Here is a 20,578-nt window from a genome sequence, read left to right as displayed (position 1 = left end):
TCAGATGGAGTCGGTTGATGGTCTGGGTCTCTGACAATCCACACACAGCACCAAAGTGCATAATTCGAGCTGGACTCACAGGCCAAGAACACTCAGGATGGAGGCGTCTCCCACCGATTAACCCTACCTTTGGCCTTTCTCTTGACAGATCCATCTCCAGTCACTAGATTGACTGAGGTTTACAGGACGACAAATTCAATAAGAATTGAGTGGACGGCTCCAAATGATTTGAGAGCCTCCAAGTATACCTATAGAATTAATGTCACCAGGGTTACCAAGCAGTGCCACTTGGATCCAGTCCACAAGTCCAAACATGACAGCATTCAATGTGATGGGACTGGATCCCGGGGATCAATATAAGCTGTTGGTGGAGTCGGTTACTCCTGAGAACACAACCAGCTCTCCTAAGGAGGTGACAAGCTCCACGAGTGAGTAACTCCTGGCGAGTCTGTAACTGCTCCGATGCATCAGTCAATCGCAAGTCCATTTCCTGAACTGGCTGATATTGATTAAATCCTAACTGAATGTGTGTCTCCACAAGGCAGAGATTTGACTGTTCTCAATTTAAAAAGAAAGGATTTCCTCCTCTCTTTTTCTGCATGAATTAACGCATCAATGGTTCGCATTTTAAAACCAGACTCCCATGAGCAATGGTTTTCAGCGCCTGAGAATATCGTTAAAATGAAGGCAAAATCATTTTGCACTCTGGAAACTTTGTGTTTGATGATGCCAATGGCAATTTAGTGACCAACCAAGATCATTGATGAGGTAACAGAATCAGGGCTCAGCTTAGATGGGAACTCTGATTCCACTGGATCACACAAGAGTGACAGATCCTCACATTAAGGGTTTACAAATTGGATTGTAACCTGCCATTTTGCAGGTTTTCTACCCATTTACAGCCAAAATGGTGGGTATAATTAAAAAAAAAAATCCTGCATGGGTAGGCAAGCCCCCTCGGAGGTGGGTTCTCTCCCCGTGTACACGCACCGTGGAGCTGCTGCTGGTCAATCATGGCTGCCTGGGTAGAAAATGACATCAGCGCTTGCGTGCAATGGATGTCTTCCTTACCCATAATCCTCCACGCTGCTGGAACACCCAAGCATGAAAACTCAAATCAACGTATATAGGCCCTCCAATAGGAAAAAAAATCACAAATTAAAAATTAACTAAAATGAAAATAAAAAAAAAAAGAAAAAAAAGAAAATGCCCCCCCACCCCAAAAAAATCTACTAAAAGGTAGTAACCCCTAAAGAAAAATTGGGTGTGGGTCACCCACCAGTGGCTGATGACTAGTAAAGAACTTAGAGCAAATCTCTCCCTCCCCAGCCAATCAATAACATCAAAATATCATAATAACAAAAAAAGAGTAAGAAAAAAAAATTCTTCTTTTCATCCAAGAGATTCCAATCTCGAAGATCCCATTTCAGAAGAAGTTGGACTCTTTCCAATCCCGTTTTTCCCATTTCTACCATTTCTTCCGTTTCCAGAACAACCAGATTTTTCTTTAGGAGACAATGGTGGACTACGTCTTTGTCCTCTTATATCTGGCAATGAATCAGCAAAAATCATTGCTTCACGATCATTTTCAAAAAACCGAAATTGATAGTCTCCGTAAAACACCTTCAACACTGCAGGGTAGCGAAAAGTAGACTTATAACCTTTACGCCACAAAACTTCTTTAACTGGATCAAATCGACGTCGATGTTGAATGACCTCTTGACTCAAATCAGGGTAAAAGAAAACTCTACTATTCTGAATCAATAACGGAGTTTGTCGTCTCGCATTCTGCACTGCTAGTCGTTGTTTCACACTAATTAAACCTTGTCTTCTTTTCACTTGATGGATGTCTCTGGTCATTATGAACATAGAAGCACAAGATTTCAAGGTCAGATTCAATGTGGGAAGTTTATATTAAAAAAAAAAGCCATGACCAGAATTTAAAAAAAAGTTTTGGACTGAATAACCAACACTTCTGCACGCTGAAAGTTTTCCAAATCATGAACGTGAAACCAGCTTTTTGATTACCCAGGACGATTGGCTCAGACTGTTGAAAGCAGTCAGAGGGAAGACTGAACAGGATCTCAAATAGGCTGCCCACAATATTTATTGGAGCAGGAGTCGGCTCTCCGACCCATCGAGCCTGCTCTCCGACCCATCGAGCCTGCTCTCCGACCCATCGAGCCTGCTCTCCGACCCATCGAGCCTGCTCTCCGACCCATCGAGCCTGCTCTCCGACCCATCGAGCCTGCTCTCCGACCCATCGAGCCTGCTCTCCGACCCATCGAGCCTGCTCTCCGACCCATCGAGCCTGCTCTCCGACCCATCGAGCCTGCTCTCCGACCCATCGAGCCTGCTCTCCGACCCATCGAGCCTGCTCTCCGACCCATCGAGCCTGCTCTCCGACCCATCGAGCCTGCTCTCCGACCCATCGAGCCTGCTCTCCGACCCATCGAGCCTGCTCTCCGACCCATCGAGCCTGCTCTCCGACCCATCGAGCCTGCTCTCCGACCCATCGAGCCTGCTCTCCGACCCATCGAGCCTGCTCTCCGACCCATCGAGCCTGCTCTCCGACCCATCGAGCCTGCTCTCCGACCCATCGAGCCTGCTCTCCGACCCATCGAGCCTGCTCTCCGACCCATCGAGCCTGCTCTCCGACCCATCGAGCCTGCTCTCCGACCCATCGAGCCTGCTCTCCGACCCATCGAGCCTGCTCTCCGACCCATCGAGCCTGCTCTCCGACCCATCGAGCCTGCTCTCCGACCCATCGAGCCTGCTCTCCGACCCATCGAGCCTGCTCTCCGACCCATCGAGCCTGCTCTCCGACCCATCGAGCCTGCTCTCCGACCCATCGAGCCTGCTCTCCGACCCATCGAGCCTGCTCTCCGACCCATCGAGCCTGCTCCACCATTCAATGAGATCATGGCTATCTGATGATAGGCTCATCTCCCCCTACCTGACATCCCTATAATCCCTTAATTCCCCTACGATGGAAAAATCTATCCAACCCTGTCTTAAATATATTTTCTGAAGTCACCTCTACTGCTTCATTGGGCAGAAAGTTCCACAGATTCACCAGCCTCTGGGAAAAGCAGTTCCTTCTCATCTCCGTCCTAAATCTACTACCCTGAATCCTGAGGCGATGTCCCCTAGTTCCAGTCTCCAATGTTAACAAATTACCTACCTCTATCACATCTCTGCCTTTCATAATTTTATGTTTCTATTAGGTCCCCTCTCATTCTTTTAAATTTCAGTGAATACGGTCCCAGTTGACTCCACCTCTCCTCATAGGCCAACTCCCTCATCTCTGGAATCAACCTGGTGAACCTCCTCTGCACCACCTTCAAAGCCAGTACATTCTTCCTCAAGTAAGGAGACTAGAAATGTACACAGTTCTCTAGAAGTGGCCTCACCAGGACCTTGTACAGTTGCAGCATAACTTCCTTGCTCTTAAATTCATTCCCTCCAGTAGTGAAGGCCAACATTCCATTTGCCTTCTTGACAGCCAGCTGCACCTGCAAACCAAGCTTTTGCGATTCAGGCACAAGCCCTCCCAAGTCCTTCAGCACGGCAGCGTGCTGCAATCGCTTGCGATTTAACATAATAAGCTGATCTTTTTTTCCCTTCCAAAGTAGGTAACCTCACATTTACCAACATGGTACTCCATCTGCCAGACACTTTCCCATTTAATTAACTATTTTTTGTCTCTTTGCAGAGTCTCCAGATCTTCTGTACAGTTTGCTTTTCCACTCAATTTAGTGCCATCAGCACACTTAGATACCCTTGCTCTCTCTGTTATGAGCCCAACCATTTCATTGATAGTAGTACAGGCAATGCCAAAATAAAATACATTAAAATTAATGTTTCTGGTCTTTACACTTTTCAAAATGGATGATGCCTGGTGCTTCTCCCAGCATGCAGTGCAGCTCTCCTCACTGAACCAGAGTTGGACCACTAACTTGGTTTTAATGGCAGATGAGCGTTCTCCTGGTGTACTTCTCTTTTGCTCTTCCCAGTGCAGAACTCTCCAATATAGACAGGTTTGAGTTGCTCAGATTGGTAGAACCCAAGAACATGAAAGCACAGAAAAAGGCCCCTTCTCGTCTGGGCTGAATCATTTTTCTGCCTAGTCCCACGGAGCTGCACCCAGTCCATAGCCCTCCATACCCCTCCCATCCATGCACCTGTCCGAATTGTTCTTCAATGCCTGCATTCACCACTTTAACCAGCAGCTCATTCCACACTATGTACGGTTCTCCCATGTTTCCCCCTAAAATGTTCCCCTTTCACTCTTCACGCACATCCTCTGGTTTGAATCTCACCTACCCTCAGTGGAAAAACCTACATTTATTCTGTCTATCCCCCTCGTAATTTTAAATCCCTCTATCAAATCTCCCCTCATATTCTACTCTCCAGGGAATAAACTCCTAACCTGTTTAACATTTTCCTGTAACTCGGCTCCTGAAGTCCAGGCAACATTCTAGTAAATTTTCTTTGCACTGTATCTTATTGATATCCTTCCTGTAGTTGGGTGACAAAAATTGCACATATTTCTCCAAATTTGGCCTCACCACTATCTTGTACAACTTTACCATAATATCTCAACTCCAATACTCTGATTTATGAAGGCCAAGATGCCAAAACCTCTCTTTACAATCCTATCCACCTGTGATACTACTTCTAGGGAATTATGTATCTGTATTCCCAGATCCCTCTGTTCTATCACAATCCTCAGTGCCCGACAATTTACCGTCCATGTCCTCTCTTGGTTTGTCCTTCCATTTGTCTGCATTGAATTCCATCTTGTATTTTTCACCCCTTTTTTTCCCCAGCTGATCTTGATCTCTCTGCAAGCTTTGAAAACAGTCTTCGCTGTCCACAACACCTCCAATCAGCATCTGGAATCTTGCTAATCCATTTTACCACACTTTCATCATTGATCTAGATGACAAACAACAATCACCGATCCCTGAGGCACACCACTAATCACAGGTCTCCAGTCCTAGAAACTATCATCCACCACTACTCTTTGGCTTCTCCCATCCAGCCATTGTCGGATCTAGTTTACTACTTCACCATGAATACTGAGCGTTTGAACCATCCTGAGACTAACCTCCCACATGGGACCTTGTCAAAAGCCTTACTAAAGTCTATGTAGACAGCATCCACAGCCTTCATCCAGTTTCCTCTATAAGATTGGTTAAACATGACCGACCATGCACAAAGCCATGTTGACTATCCCGAATTAGTCCATGGTGACCCAAATAATTGTACATGCGATCTCTTAGAACAACTTCCACTAATTTACCTACTACTGACATCAGGCTCATTGGCCTATCATTTTTCAAGGTTACTTTTGGAGCCTTTTTTTTAAACAAAGGAGCAACGTAAACTACCCTCCAATCCTCTGGCACTGCACCTGTGGCTAAGGACATTTTAAATATTTCTGCCAGAGCCTTTGCAATTTTTACACTCATCTCCCTTAAGGTCCGAGGGAATATCTTGTCAGGCCCTGTGGATTTATCTACCATTATTTGCTTTAAGACAGCAAGCTCCTCCTCTTCTTTAATTTGCATAGGTTCCATGACCTCCCCGCTTTTCCTTACTTCCCTTGAATCTGTGCTAGCTTCCTGAGTGAATACTAATGGGGAAAGAAATTTAAGATCTTTCCCCATCTCTTTTGGCTTCATTCAAAGCCGACCGCTCTGATCTTCAAGAGGACCAATTTTGTCCCTTTCTATCCTTTTGCTCTTAATATACCTGTAGAAACTCTAAGGACTTTCCTTCACATTATCTGCCGAAGCAAACCTTTAGATCTATTAGCCTTCCTGATTTCATTCTTGACATTATTCTTGCATTTTTTATAGACAAGTGCCCCATTTGCTCCATGTTGTCTATACCTGCTATAGACATCTTCTTCCGAACCAGATCCCATATCCCTCGAAAACTAAGGTTCCCTATGCCTGTTAACATTGCCTTTAATCCTGATAGGAACATACAAAATCTGTACGTTCAAAATTTCACCCTTGAAGGTTCTCCACTTACCAGACACATCCTTGCCTGAAAACGACTTATCCCACTCCATGTATTCTAGATCCTTTCTCATTTCCTCAGAATTGGCCTTTCTCCAATTTAGAATCTCAACCTGAAGCCCAGACCCATCCTTCTCCATAATTAACTTGAAACTAATGACATTATGGTCACTGGACCCAAAATGATCCCCTACACCTACTTCTGTCACCTGACCCATCACGTTCCCTAATAGGAGATCCAGTATTGCATTCTTTCCAGTTGGTACCTCTGTAAATTGATTTAGAAAAGTTTTCTGAGAGATTTAATGTGGTGGGTGCCCCAAAAGTTTGAATGTTAATCTAAGTGAATGACTGAAGATCTTAGTGATTCAACAGTAATTTGGAGAGCAAACAATGTATTGGCTGCTATTGGAAGGGGGTTTGAGTGCAAGCATAGAGATGCCTTGTTGAGGTGTGTGCAACTCGTGAGGTCTTGCAAAAATCATCATATCACATAGCATTCAGTGCAATGTTTAACGACTGCTCTGATAAATAGCATTTACAACAGAACTGCACTTTTCATAAACATGAATATTTCTGTGAGTTGCTGTCAGATACTTCCCATAGAAAATCTATGTGTTTAACCCTCTCTATGGCTGACGAGAGACACTAATAAGGGTACAGCAGCCACATCACAAGATAAATACACCACACAGAGAACTCAGGAGGGAGAGTGACTCACACCAATTAACGCTTCTTCTCCCTTCCATTTTACAGATCCATCACCAGTTTCTCGTCTGTTCGTGGTGAACAGGACTGCAAATTCAATACAGATAAAATGGACAGCGCCAACAGATTCACGAGCCTCTGACTACAAATACAGAATTACAGTTGCCAGTGTTGCTGGAGGAATCAACAGAACCAACTACACCAGTCAGGACGTGACGGCATTCACGGTGACAAACCTGGATCCTGGGATACAATACAAGCTGTCGGTAGAGTCGGTCACTCCTGAGAGTACCCTGAGCACTCCCGAGGAGGTCACAAACACCACAAGTGAGTAACTTCTGAAGAAGGTGGAGTTCAAAGACTGTGCAAGAGAACACTGGGGGGAGGGGGGGGATTGAAAGAGAATTATAATAAATGATAACGAGGCAGGGTGGATTTATGGAGTTATCGTAGATTGACCATTTGTTTGCATGCAGTTCTACTTTGAAGATTTCCATCTGTCACAACACACCTATGAAAGTAGCAATGCCTCAATACCATGTGACAAACCAAACAGAAAAGAGCATTTCCGTCTGGGCCCTCTCCAACAAGACGGCATTAATATCGACTTCTCTGGAGGAGTCACGTCATGGTGTAGTGGCCGGTAGGAGAATACCAGCCCTCTCCAGAAAAGAAGGAAAAAAGTAAAGAAAAAGCAAAGCCACAGACACACAAACCACAACAAATAAAAAATAAAGGTGTGGAGAAAATGGCATCAAAGAAAGAAAAGCCAAAAACAACGGGAAGAAAAGAAAAAGGAAAGATGTTGGAAGAGAAAGGTGAAGGCATGACATGTACAAAGAAGTAGGGACCCGCTGTGGAGAGAGGAGCCCTGAGGTTAGTGGAAACCCGGAAGGGTCGCAACCCACCGAGCGCAGGACTACAAGGATGGCTCACGGAGCCAAACAGAGGTGCGTGATGCGCACGACAAAGACAACACCGATGGGAGGGGGGACCAGCTTTGGAGTGGATCTCTACAGCTTGAACAGCTGAGTAAGACCCGACAACAGGGCTCCCAGCGGGAAGATGCAGAAAATAATGGGAACGAGAGGGAGGAGAATGAAAAAAGGAAATCAGAGACTCAACAGATGACCAGCCCAGAGGAAGAGGACCAACATCAAGACACCATTAATAAAAAAATACCCAGCAAACTGAGATAAACAGCCCATCAAAAAAGTCAGGAGACAGAGGTAGACGACACAGGTCCTGGAGTGGACTCCGGGGAAGAGGAGGGAGAACATCAAGCTCAGCACAGAGAAATAGAAGATAAAGGGAATGGACTGTACATAGATAGGAAACTTTTTGAAGAATATATGGAAGCAGTAAAAGAATGGCTGACATGAGAATTTAATGAAATAAAAAGAAGAATAAAAGGTACAGAAGAAAAAGTGAGTAGATTAGAGATGGTCATGTCAGAAATAGGGAAAAGAGTAGACAAGGTGGAAGAATGAGAAACAGCCATAGAATTGGAAGTAGATGACTTAAAAGGAAATTAGAAGAATCTGATAAAAAAGTTAAAGAAACACAGGAGTTATTAGCTCAGAAGATAGATATAATGGAAAATTATAATAGAAGAAACAATATAAAGATAGTGGGCCTTAAGGAAGATGAAGAAGGCAAAGATATGAAAGAATTTATAAAAGAATGGATCCCCAGGGTCCTACGAAGACCAGAACTACAGGAAGGAATGGAAATAGAAAGGACACACAGAACATTAGCCCCGAAACCACAACAAAAACCAAAATCCATTCTAGTAAAATTCCTGAGATATACGACAAGAGAAAATATATTGGAGAAGGCAATGAAAAAAATAAGATAAAACAAAAAGCCACTGGAATACAAAGGTCAAAAAATTTTTTTCTTCCCAGACATAAGTTTTGAGCTCCTGAAGAAGAGGAAGGAGTTTAATGCAGCAAAATTGATCCTATGGAAAAAAGCCTATAAATTTATGTTAAGATATCCAGCGGTGCTTGAAATAGTTAGCCCGGGGCAGCAAAGCAGACTGTTCTCGGATCCGGAGAAAGCACAAAAATTTGCAGAACACCTGCAAAACAGACAGGGAGATGAAGACATGTAATAAGAACAAGAATGACGACAAACTTCATATAAAGAAGAAAAATATAAGTAAGAACTAAGAAGGGGAAGAAAGGGAAGAAAGGAAGTAAGGGGGGAATTAAAAGAGTGAGCTTTGTTATATGTGAAGATAAAAGTCTTTTCTGGAGGGGGCTGGGTGGGGGAAAATAACAGTCACTGCAAAATCAGTTGACACTTGCGAGAGGGTTCGCAATCCAAATGGAGAGGAGAGATGTGGTTGCCCGACAAGGGACAAAGGGCAACTCAGAGAGTGGGGGGGGGGGGGACTTTTGGGGTTAAGGGAATTTTAGATGTGGGAATAGTGGAAATATTTTATGTTTTAGAAGTGTTGTCTTACAGTGTGTTCAAAAAAAGAAAGCAGAAATGGATAAGAAGGGAAGGTGGTGATGAGGAAGTGGAAAGGAAAGGTAAACAAAGTATGAAATGACCATGTTGAACTATATGACTTTAAATATTAATGGAATATATAACCAAATCAAAAGGAAGAGGCTGGTAAATTTACTGAAGAAAGGCAAAATTGATATGGCATTTGTGCAAGAAATACATCTAACTAAAGTGGAACACAAGAAATTAAGGAGAGATTGGATAGGACATGTAACAGCAGCATCATATAATTCAAAAGCCAGAGGAGTAGCTATATTAATCAATAAAAATGTACCAATCAAAATAGAGGAGGAAATAATAGATCCAGCAGGGAGGTATGTAATGATAAAGTGTCAGATATATTCAGAATTTTGGAATTTGCTCAATGTATATGCACCTAATGAAGAAGATCAAAAATTTATGCAAAATATCTTTTTGAAGATTGCAGATACGCGGGTGAATATATTGATAGGAGGGGGCTTTAACCTTAATTTGGACTCAAAGATGGATAAAACTGGACAAAAGACTAGCAGAAAGAACAAAGTAGCCAAATTTATGGTTAAATTGATGCAGGAAATGCAACTTTTGGATATACGGAGGAGACAACACCCAAAGGAGAAGGAATATTCATATTATTCGGGTAGACATAAAACATACTCAAGGATAGACCTATTCCTGTTGTCAGCCCACATCCAAAGGAGAGTTAGGAAAACAGAATATAAAGCTAGATTGTTATCGGATCACTTACCCCTGTTATTTCCAATAGAGCTGGAGGACATCCCACCAAGAACGTATAGATGGAGATTAAACTCCATGCTACTTAAAAGACAGGATTTAGAGAATTCATTGAGCGACAAATTAAAATGTACATTGAAATAAATACGGAATCAATGAAAGACAAATTCAATTATGGGATGCAATGAAAGCCTTCATCAGAGGGCAGATAATAAGTTATGTAACTAAGATGAAGAAGGACCTCAATCGGGAAATAGAACAGTTGGAAAGGGAAATAGTAAGTACAGAAAAAGAACTAGCAACAAGGGAAGATACAACAAAAAGAGGAGAATTGGCAGACAAAAAAATAAAATACAAAACATTACAAATGTATGAGGTGGAGAAGAAAATAAAGCAGAAGTATTACGAGCTAGGAGAAAAAAACGCACAAAATATTAGCCTGGCCACTTAAAACAGAACAAGCTAAAAGAACTGTATTGGCATCAAGGAAAAAGGACAAACAAATTACATATAACCCAACAGAGATCAATGAAAACTTTAAGGAATTCTATGAGCAACTATATCGAACTGAGAATGAAGGAAAAGAAGACAAAATAGATTAATTTCTCGCTAAAATTGACTACCAAAACTGCAAGAAGAGGAACAAAATAAATTAATAAAACCATTTGAAATAGAGGAAATAGACGATGTATTAAAAAAAACTATCAAAAAATAAAACGCCAGGCGAGGATGGACTCCCAATAGAATTCTATAAAACATTTAAAGAGTTATTAATTCCACCTCTCCTGGAAGTACTGAACCAGATTGAAGAAAAACAAAACATGTCAGATTCATGCAAAACAGCAATAATTACAGTAATACCAAAGATGGGGAAAGATCCACTAACACCAGCATTGTATAGACCAATATCTCTACTTAACACAGATTATAAGATAATAGCTAAAGTATTAGCAAACAGATTGGCCGACTGTGTACCAAAAATAGTAAAACTAGATCAAACTGGATTTATTAAGAACAACGGATAATATCTAAGTTCATTAACTTAATCCACGCAGTACAAGGAAATAAGATGCCAACAGTGGCGGTTGCTTTAGACGCAGAGAAAGCCTTTGACAGAGTAGAATGGAATTATTTATTCAAAGCACTACAGAGATTCAACCTACCAGAGAAATATATTAATTGGATTAAAGCATTATATAAGGGACCATTGGCGAAGGTGACAGTAAATGGATATATATCGAACCAATTTAAATTAAGCAGATCAACTAGGCAGGGATGTCCACTATCTCCCTCACTGTTCGCGTTAGCTATAGAACCACTGGCAAAACTGATAAGAACAGAAAATAAAATAAGAGGGATAAAAATAAAAGAGAAGGAATATAAAATCAGTCTATTTGCAGATGACATCATAGTATACTTAACAGAACCAGAAATATCAATAAAAGAATTACATAAGAAATTGAAGGAATATGGAGAAGTATCGGGGTACAAGATCAATGCAAATAAAAGTGAAGCAATGCCAATGAATAATGCGGATTTCACAAAGTTTAAGAAAGAATCACCATTTAGATGGCAAAAATAAGCAATTTGATACCTAGGTATGCAAGTAGATAATAATCTAGGCCATATATACAAATTAAATTATCAGCCATTAATGAAGAAATTACAAGATGACTTAGAGCATTGGAAAGACTTACCACTAACACTGATAGGAAGGGTAAATTGTATTAAAATGAATATCTTCCCAAGGTACAATACCTATTTCAATCATTACCAATTCATCTAACAGAGAAATTCTTCAAGGAGCTAAAGAAAATAATAAGGAAATTCTTATGGAAAGGGGGGAAATGGAGGATAGGGCTAGATAAATTAACAGAATGGTACAAACAAGGGGGCTTACAGCTACCAAACTTTAAGAATTATTATAGAGCAGCACAATTAAGGTGCCTATCAGATTTTTATCAAACAAGGGAAAAACCAGATTGGACCAGATTAAAGCTTGATAAAATAGGGGAAAAGGTACCTGAACATATACTATATAAGTGGGATGAAAAGCTGGTGCTACATAGGAATTCACCAGTACTGCACCATCTGCTCAACATTTGGAAGAAGATTCACGTAGAAAGGAAAAAACAAATTATCAACTACCAAAATTAATATTGACGCAAAATCAACTAATCCCTTTCACAATAGATAACCTTTCCTTTAGAGAATGGGAGAGAAAAGGGATCAAAAGAATAGAAAACTTTTTCGGGAAATAAATTATTATCTTTTGAACAAATGAAGGACAAATATGGTATAACTCATGCTACAATGTTTGCATACCACCAACTGAAAACCTACTTGAAGGTCAAATTGGGAAACAGAAGGAAGCAATTTTGAATATGTGATTACAGACAAAATGATAATTAAAAGATTTATAACAAACATGTACATCAAACTGCAAGAGAAAGAGAACGAGGAAATAAGCTATAAACCCAAACGAAAATGGGAACAAGATTTAAATATAAAGATAAAGAATGAAACATGGGAAAAGCTATGCTCCGGAACTATGAGAAATACAATAAACACGAGGTTATGCATGATACAATGTAATTGGTTACACAGGCTATATACCACGCCCCAAAAGTTAAATAAATGGGATCCAACATTATCAGATAGATGTTTTCGCTGTAAGAAGGAAACGGGAACAACAGTACATGCAATTTGGGCATGTGAAAAAGTGGAAAAGTTTTGGGAAGATCTAAATCAGGTATTAAATAAAATCACCAAAAGCAACATAACAAAAAATCCAGAGATCTTTCTTCTAAGTAAATAAGAAGTAAAGAACAAGGCCTCGATTTGGATGAAGCACAAAAAAGATTTATTATGATCGTCTTAGCTGTAGCAAAAAAATGTGTTATGTCAACGTGGAAATTAGAAGATAGCCTGAGAGTACAGCAATGGTACATGGAAATGAATAAACGTATTCCATTGGAAAAAATAACATATAATTTAAGAAATAACATCACAGTATTCGAACAAATTTGGGAACCGTACATGGAACACAACAGAGAGGGCCTACTGCGGACCTCCACCCCCTAAAATGATAGAAGGTGAAGAAGACGAAATGAACTGACCCAGCATGTAAAAGTAGTGGACACAATTTTCTTATTTATTTTTATTGTGTGACAACGTTGTTTAATGTATCATATAGGTTGAACGTTGAGTGAGTGGGGAGGGGGGGTGAGGGAGGGAGGGAAGGGATGGGGGAAAAAGGGAAGAAAATGACACTGTGTATATTCAAGAGGGAAATGTCTGTGTGTATTTTGGTCAGTATGGTTCATAGTGTGAAAATTAAAAAATTAAGTTAAAACAAAATATCGACTTCTCTGATTTCCGCTAGCCCACTCCCCATTCTCCCCTCCAGCTCTCCACCCACTTCCCTCTCCATTCACAGAGCCAACCCCCTCTCCCGCTGTTTGCTGGTGTGCCCTCCCTCCCTTATCCACTGATGAAGCACCTACCTGCCTGTTGGAAGGGCGCTCCTCACCTCACCACCATTTTGTACGGGGCGCCTGCCCACATTTTGCTCCTTGTGGAAGGGTTCAAGCCCCAAATACTAATTACGTATCTGTATCTTTGCTGCATAAGAGGACACTGTTGGACCAGCTGACTTTCTCTTTTCTTAAATTTTTTTATTTTTCACACTATGAACCATATTAACCAACATACGCACAAACATTTCCCTCTTGAATAGTACACAGTGTCATTTTCTACCCTTTTTCCTCCCTCCCTTCTCTACCTCCTTCCCACCCTCCTCCAAACCCATTAAACGTTCAATATATACAATTCAATAAACCCATTAAACAATGTCATCACACAATGAAAATAAACAAGAAAATTGTTTCATCTACTTTTACACACTCAATTTGTTCATTGTCATCTTCTCATTCTGTCATTTTTTGGGGGTGGAGGTCCGTGGTAGGCCCTCTCTGTTGTGTTCCATGTACGGTTCCCAAATTTCTTCAAATACTGTGACGTTGTTTCTTAAATTATATGTTATTTTTTCCAATGGAGTACATTTATTTATTTCTATGTACCATTGTTGTACTCTCAGGCTCTCTTCTGATTTCCAGCTTGACATTATACATTTTTTTGCTACAGCTAAGACGATCATAATAAATATTTTATGTGCTTCATCCAAATCGAGGCCTAGTTCTTTACTTCTTATATTACTTAGAAGAAAGATCTCTGGATTTTTTTTTGGTATGTTGCTTTTTTGTGATTTTATTTAATACCTGATTTAGATCTTCCCAAATCTTTTTCACTTTCTCACATGCCCAAATTTCATGTACTGTTGTTCCCATTTCCTTCTTACAGCGAAAAAATCTGTCTGATACTGTTGGGTCCCATTTATTTAACTTTTGGGGCGTGATATATAGCCTGTGTAATAAATTATATTGTATCATGCGTAACCTCGTGTTTATTGTATTTATCATAGTTCCGGAGCATAGTTTTTCCCATTTTTCATTTTTTATGTTTATGTTTAGATCTTGTTCCCACTTTTGTTTGGGTTTATAGCTTATTTCATCGTTCTCTTTCTCTTGCAGTTTGATGTACATGTTTGTTACAAATCTTTTAATTATCATGTGTCTGTAATCATATATTCAAAGGTGCTTCCTTCCGGTAACCTCAGCCTGCTTCCAAATTTGTCCTTCAAGTAGGTTTTCAGTTGGTGGTATGCAAACATTGTACCATGAGTTATACCATATTTGTACTTCATTTGTTCAAAAGATAATAAATTATTTCCCAAAAAACAATTTTCCATTCTTTAGATCCCTTTTCTCTCCCATTCTCTAAAGGAAAGGTTATCTATTGTGAAAGTGTTAGTGGTAAATCTTTCCAATGTTCTAAGTCATCTTGTAATTTCTTCATTAATGGCTGATAATTAAATTTGTTTAGATGGCCTAAATTATTATCTAATCGAATACCTAGGTATCAGATTGCTTGTGTTTGCCATTTAAATATTGATTCTTTCTTAAACTTAGTGAAATCTGCATTATTCATTGGCATCGCTTCACTTTTATTTGCATTGATCTTGTACCCCGATACTTCTTCATATTCCTTCAATTTCTTATGTAATTCTTTTATTAATAATTCTGGTTCTGTTAAGTATACTATGATGTCATCTGCAAAGAGACTGATTTTATATTTCTTCTCTTTTTCTTTATTCCTTTAATTTTATTTTCTGTTCTTATCAGTTCTGCCAAGCGTTCTATTGCTAAAGCGAACAGTGAGGGAGATAGTGGACATCCCTGCCTAGTTGACCTGCTTAATTTAAATTGGTTCGATATATTTACTGTCACCTTCGCCAATGGTCCCTTATATAATGCTTTAATCCAATTAATATATTTTTCTGGTTGGTTGAACCTAGGTACTATTTGAATAAATAATTCCATTCTACTCTGTCAAAGGCTTTCTCTGCATCTAAAGCAACTTCTACTATTGGCGTCTTATTTCCTTGTACTGCATGGATTAAATTAATAAACTTACAGACATGATCTGTTGTTCGTCTTTTCTTAATAAATCCAGTTTTACTATTTTTGGTACACAGTCGGCCAATCTGTTTGCTAATAGTTTAGCTATTATCGTATAATCTGTGTTAAGTAGAGATATTGGTCTATACGATGCTGGTGTTAGTGGATCTTTCCCCGTCTTTGGTATTACTGTAATTATTGCTGTTTTACATGAATCTGGCAAGTTTTGTGTTTCTTCTATCTGGTTCATTACTTCCAGGAGAGGTGGAATTAATAACTCTTTAAATGTTTTATAGAATTCTATTGGGAGTCTGTCCTCTCCAGGCGTCTTATTGTTTGGCAGCTTTTTAAATATATCCTGTATTTCCTCTATTTCAAAAGGTTTTGTTTTGCTCCTCTTCTTGCAAGTTTGGTAGTTCAATTATAGCTAAAACTCAACTACTTTGTCTTCTTTCATTTCGTTCTCAGTTCAGTATTATAGTTCATTGAATTCCTTAACGTTTTAATAGATCTCTGTTGGGTTACATGTAATTTGTTTGTCCTTTTTTCTTGATGCCAATACAGTTCTTTTAGCTTGTTCTGTTTAAGTGGCCAGGCTAGTATTTTGTGCGATCTTTCTCCTAGCTCGTAATACTTCCGCTTTATTTTCATTATATTCTTCTCCACCTTATACATTTGTGATGTTTTGTATTTTATTTTTTTGTCTGCCAATTCTCTTCTTTTTGTTGTATCTTCCCTTGTTGCTAGTTCTTTTTCTGTACTTACTATTTCCCTTTCCAACTGTTCTATTTCCCGATTGTAGTCCTTCTTCATCTTAGTTACATAACTTATTATCTGCCCTCTAATGAAGGCTTTCATTGCATCCCATAATACAAATTTGTCTTTCACTAAATCCGTATTTATTTCAATATACATTTTAATTTGGCATACAATAAATTCTCTAAATTCCTATCTTTTATGTAGCATGGAGTTTAATCTCCATCTATATGTTCTTGGTGGGTTGTCCTCCAGTTCTGCTAAGAACAGGGGTGTGGGATCAAATAACAATCTAGCTTTATATTCTGTTTTCCTAACTCTCCCTTGAATATGGGCTGACAACAGGAACAAGTCAATCCTTGAGTATGTTTTATGTCTACTGGAATAATGAGTATTCCTTCTCCTTTGGGTGTTGTCTCCTCCATATATCCAAAAATTGCATTTCCTGCATTGATTTAACCATAAATTTGGCCACTTTATACTTCTTGCTAATCTTTTGTCCTGTTTTATCCATCTTTGGATCCAAAATAAGGTTAAAATATCCTTCTATCAATATATTCCCCTGCGTATCTACAATCCTCAAAAAAATATTTTGCATAATCTTTTGATCCTGTTGATTGGGTTCATATATATTGACAAAATTCCAGAATTCTGAATGTATCTGACACTTTATCATTATATATCTCCCTGCTGAATCTATTATTTCCTCATCTATGTTGATTGGTACATTTTATTGACTAATATAGCTACACCTCTGGCTTTTGAGTTATATGATGCTGTCGTTACTTGCCCTACCCAATCTCTCCTTAATTTCTTGTGTTCCACTTCAGTTAGATGCATTTCCTGCACGAATAGTATATCTTTCTTTTCTGTTTTTAGTAAATTTAACAGCCTCTTCCTTTTGATTTGGTTATGTTTTACATTAATATTTATAGTTATATAGTTCAAAATGACCATCTTTTACTCTGTTTACACCTCATTTCCGCCTCCTCACCACCACCTTGCCCCTTTTCCCCTTCTTCATTTCTCAGTTTTCCCTTTTTGAACAATGTATGACAACATTTCTAAAACATAAAATACTTCAACAACTTCCACATCTAAAATTCCCTTAACCCCAAGTGTTTTCCCCCCCACCTCCCTGAGTCGCCCCTTGTCCCTTGCCAGGCAACCACAACTCCCCTCTCCGTTTGCAAGTGTCAACTGATTTTGCAGTGACTGTTATTCTCTCGCACCCAAACCCCTCCAGAAAAGACTTTTATCTTCACATTACAAAAAACCTCCCCTTTTTTCTTTTTTCCACCTGCTTTTTTTCCCCACTCCCTTACTTCCCTTTTCTTTCCCTTCTTTAGTTCTTACTTATACATTATTTTTACATCTTTATATGTAGTTTGTCGTCGTTCTTTGTCCATGTTACATCTCTTCATCTCTCTTTCTGTCCTGCAGGTGTTCTGCAAATTCTCGTGCTTTCTCTGGATCTGAGAACAGTCTGTTTTGCACCCCAGGCTAACTATTTTAAGCACAGCTGGATATCTTAACATAAATTTATAGCCTTTTTTCCATAGGATCGATTTTGCTGTGTTAAACTCTTCTTTAGGAGTTGAAAACTTATGTTTGGGTAAAAAAAATATTTTTTTTCCCTTGTATTCCAATGGTTTTTTGTCTCCTCTAATTTTATTCCTTGCCCTCTTCAGTATATTTTCTCTTGTCGTGTATCTCATAAATTCTACTAAAATGGATCTTGGTTTTTGTTGTGACTGTGGTTTTGGTGCTAGTGTTCTGTGTGCCCTTTCTATTTCCATTCCTTTCTGTATTTCTGGCATTCGCAGGATCTTTGGGATCAATTTTATTATAAATTCTTTCATATTTTTGCCTTCTTCATCTTCCTTTAGGCCCACTATCTTTACACACCTGCCTCCTTGGAGTGTTTCTGATCTGTCGGACATGCGTTTGGGGATTTTTCTTCATTATAATGAGAATTCTTCTGTCATCCTTGGAATACCAGTCACTTTGAGATTACTGAGCTCATTGGTACACCCTTTCTTCTTAATTATGTTCCAAACAGTTGATTTTGGTCATCCTAAAATTTGAGCGATGCCTCTTACCATTTTATTCTTGTTTTGCATCCACATATTGGCTTCTTTGATCAAACACTTAGAAGCAAGCCTCGCTCCCATGTACTTGCACCAATGAAACAATTAAACATACCCGAGTACTCAAACACCTGTGAAGCCAAATGAAGCAAACATTTATGATGTACTTAATAAGGAGACTATGTATATAAAGTACTGTTATTACTACATGGTCAAACCAAAATGTGTACAAATTACCTTGAATAAAATCTGGAACGTGCATTTTAATCACGTGTAAATTGTTTGATTACAAATGTAAAACTGTGGAGCACAGGGGCAAATAAAGGGACAAATTGTTTTAGTCCCAAACATTAAGGAGGGTTCTTTATATACCTGGCATTTCTGTCTGAGTTTCTGTCAGATACTTACCAAAGATCATCTATGTGTTTGTTTCTCTCCATGGCTGACAAGAGACACTAATAAGGATGCAGTAGTCAAACCTTGAGAAGGATACAAAACACAGAGCACTCAGGAGGGAGGGTGACTCACACCAATTAATCCTTCCTCTCCCTTCTATTTGACAGATCCATCACCAGTTTTTGGTCTGTCCCTGGTGAACAGGACGACAAATTCACTGGGGATAAAATGGACAGCTCCAACAGATACACGGGCCTCTGACTACAAGTACAAAATTACAGTTGCCAGCGTTGCCGGAGGAGACAGCAGAACCAATTACACCAGTCAGGATATGACGGTGTTCACAGTGACAAACCTGGATCCTGGGATACAATATAAGCTGTCGGTGGAGTCGGTAACTCCTGAGAGTACACTGAGCATTCCCGAGGAGGTCACAAACACCACAAGTGAGTAACTCCTGAAGGTGGATTTCAAAGACTATGCAAGGGGATACTGGGGTGGGTGGGTGAGGGGGTGGGTGAGGAGGAATGAAAGGGAATTACGATAACAGATAAAATTGATAATAAGGCAAGGTGGATTTATGGAGTGGTCATAGATTGACCATCTGCTAACATCTATTTTCAAAATTTCCATCTGTCATAACACACCTCCAAGTGTAGGAATGTGTCAATACAGGCCTTTCCCATGTGATAGAGATTGCACTGCATTTAAATAATGCTATGTGAGTTTCCACAGATCCTCCCTCAACAGTGGTAAACCAGATAGACTTCAGATGCTGAAAAATGGATCACGCAAATTGCCGGAGTAACTCAGCAGGACAGGCAGCATCCGTGAAAGGCAATAGATAATCAATGTTTCGTGCCCTGAAGGTTTTGGTTCAAAATGTTGTCCGGCTCTTGCCTTCCGTGGATGCTGCCTGATCCCTCTGAGTCACTTTGAGCGTTAATTAGAGACCTCTTCATGTCAAGCGGAGAGATCTGAAAGGAGGATGCATCACACCAATTAACGCTACCTCTCCTTTCCACTTGACAGATCCATCACCAGTTTTTGGTCTGTCCCTGGTGAACAGGACGACAAATTCACTGGGGATAAAATGGACAGCTCCAACAGATACACGGGCCTCTGACTACAAGTACAAAATTACAGTTGCCAGCGTTGCCGGAGGAGACAGCAGAACCAATTACACCAGTCAGGATATGACGGTGTTCACAGTGACAAACCTGGATCCTGGGATACAATATAAGCTGTCGGTGGAGTCGGTAACTCCTGAGAGTACACTGAGCATTCCCGAGGAGGTCACAAACACCACAAGTGAGTAACTCCTGAAGGTGGATTTCAAAGACTATGCAAGGGGACACTGGGGTGGGGGGGTGGGGGGGTGGGTGAGGAGGAATGAAAGGGAATTACGATAACAGATAAAATTGATAATAAGGCAAGGTGGATTTATGGAGTGGTCATAGATTGACCATCTGCTAACATCTATTTTCAAAATTTCCATCTGTCATAACACACCTCCAAGTGTAGGAATGTGTCAATACAGGCCTTTCCCATGTGATAGAGATTGCACTGCATTTAAATAATGCTATGTGAGTTTCCACAGATCCTCCCTCAACAGTGGTAAACCAGATAGACTTCAGATGCTGAAAAATGGATCACGCAAATTGCTGGAGTAACTCAGCAGGACAGGCAGCATCCGTGAAAGGCAATAGATAATCAATGTTTCGTGCCCTGAAGGTTTTGGTTCAAAATGTTGTCCGGCTCTTGCCTTCCGTGGATGCTGCCTGATCCCTCTGAGTCCCTTTGAGCGTTAATTAGAGACCTCTTCATGTCAAGCGGAGAGATCTGA

General features: G+C 40.0%; 1 protein-coding gene across 1 annotated transcript in view; it reads left to right on the top strand.

Annotated features, from left to right (window-relative positions):
• LOC138750839 (receptor-type tyrosine-protein phosphatase H-like) overlaps nt 1-20,578 on the top strand; it is a 132,441-nt gene that overhangs the window by 49,899 nt on the left and 61,964 nt on the right. The window contains exons 6-8 of the mRNA XM_069912976.1: nt 6,789-7,067; nt 18,900-19,178; nt 19,765-20,043. Coding sequence (XP_069769077.1) covers nt 6,789-7,067; nt 18,900-19,178; nt 19,765-20,043 — 837 coding nt within the window. The remainder of the gene's footprint in view (nt 1-6,788; nt 7,068-18,899; nt 19,179-19,764; nt 20,044-20,578) is intronic.

This window comes from Narcine bancroftii, unplaced genomic scaffold (assembly GCF_036971445.1).
Source record: "Narcine bancroftii isolate sNarBan1 unplaced genomic scaffold, sNarBan1.hap1 Scaffold_282, whole genome shotgun sequence".
NCBI classification, from domain to species: domain Eukaryota; kingdom Metazoa; phylum Chordata; class Chondrichthyes; order Torpediniformes; family Narcinidae; genus Narcine; species Narcine bancroftii.
Note: the sequence above shows the minus strand (reverse complement) of the source record. Positions and strands in the feature narration are given on the sequence as shown.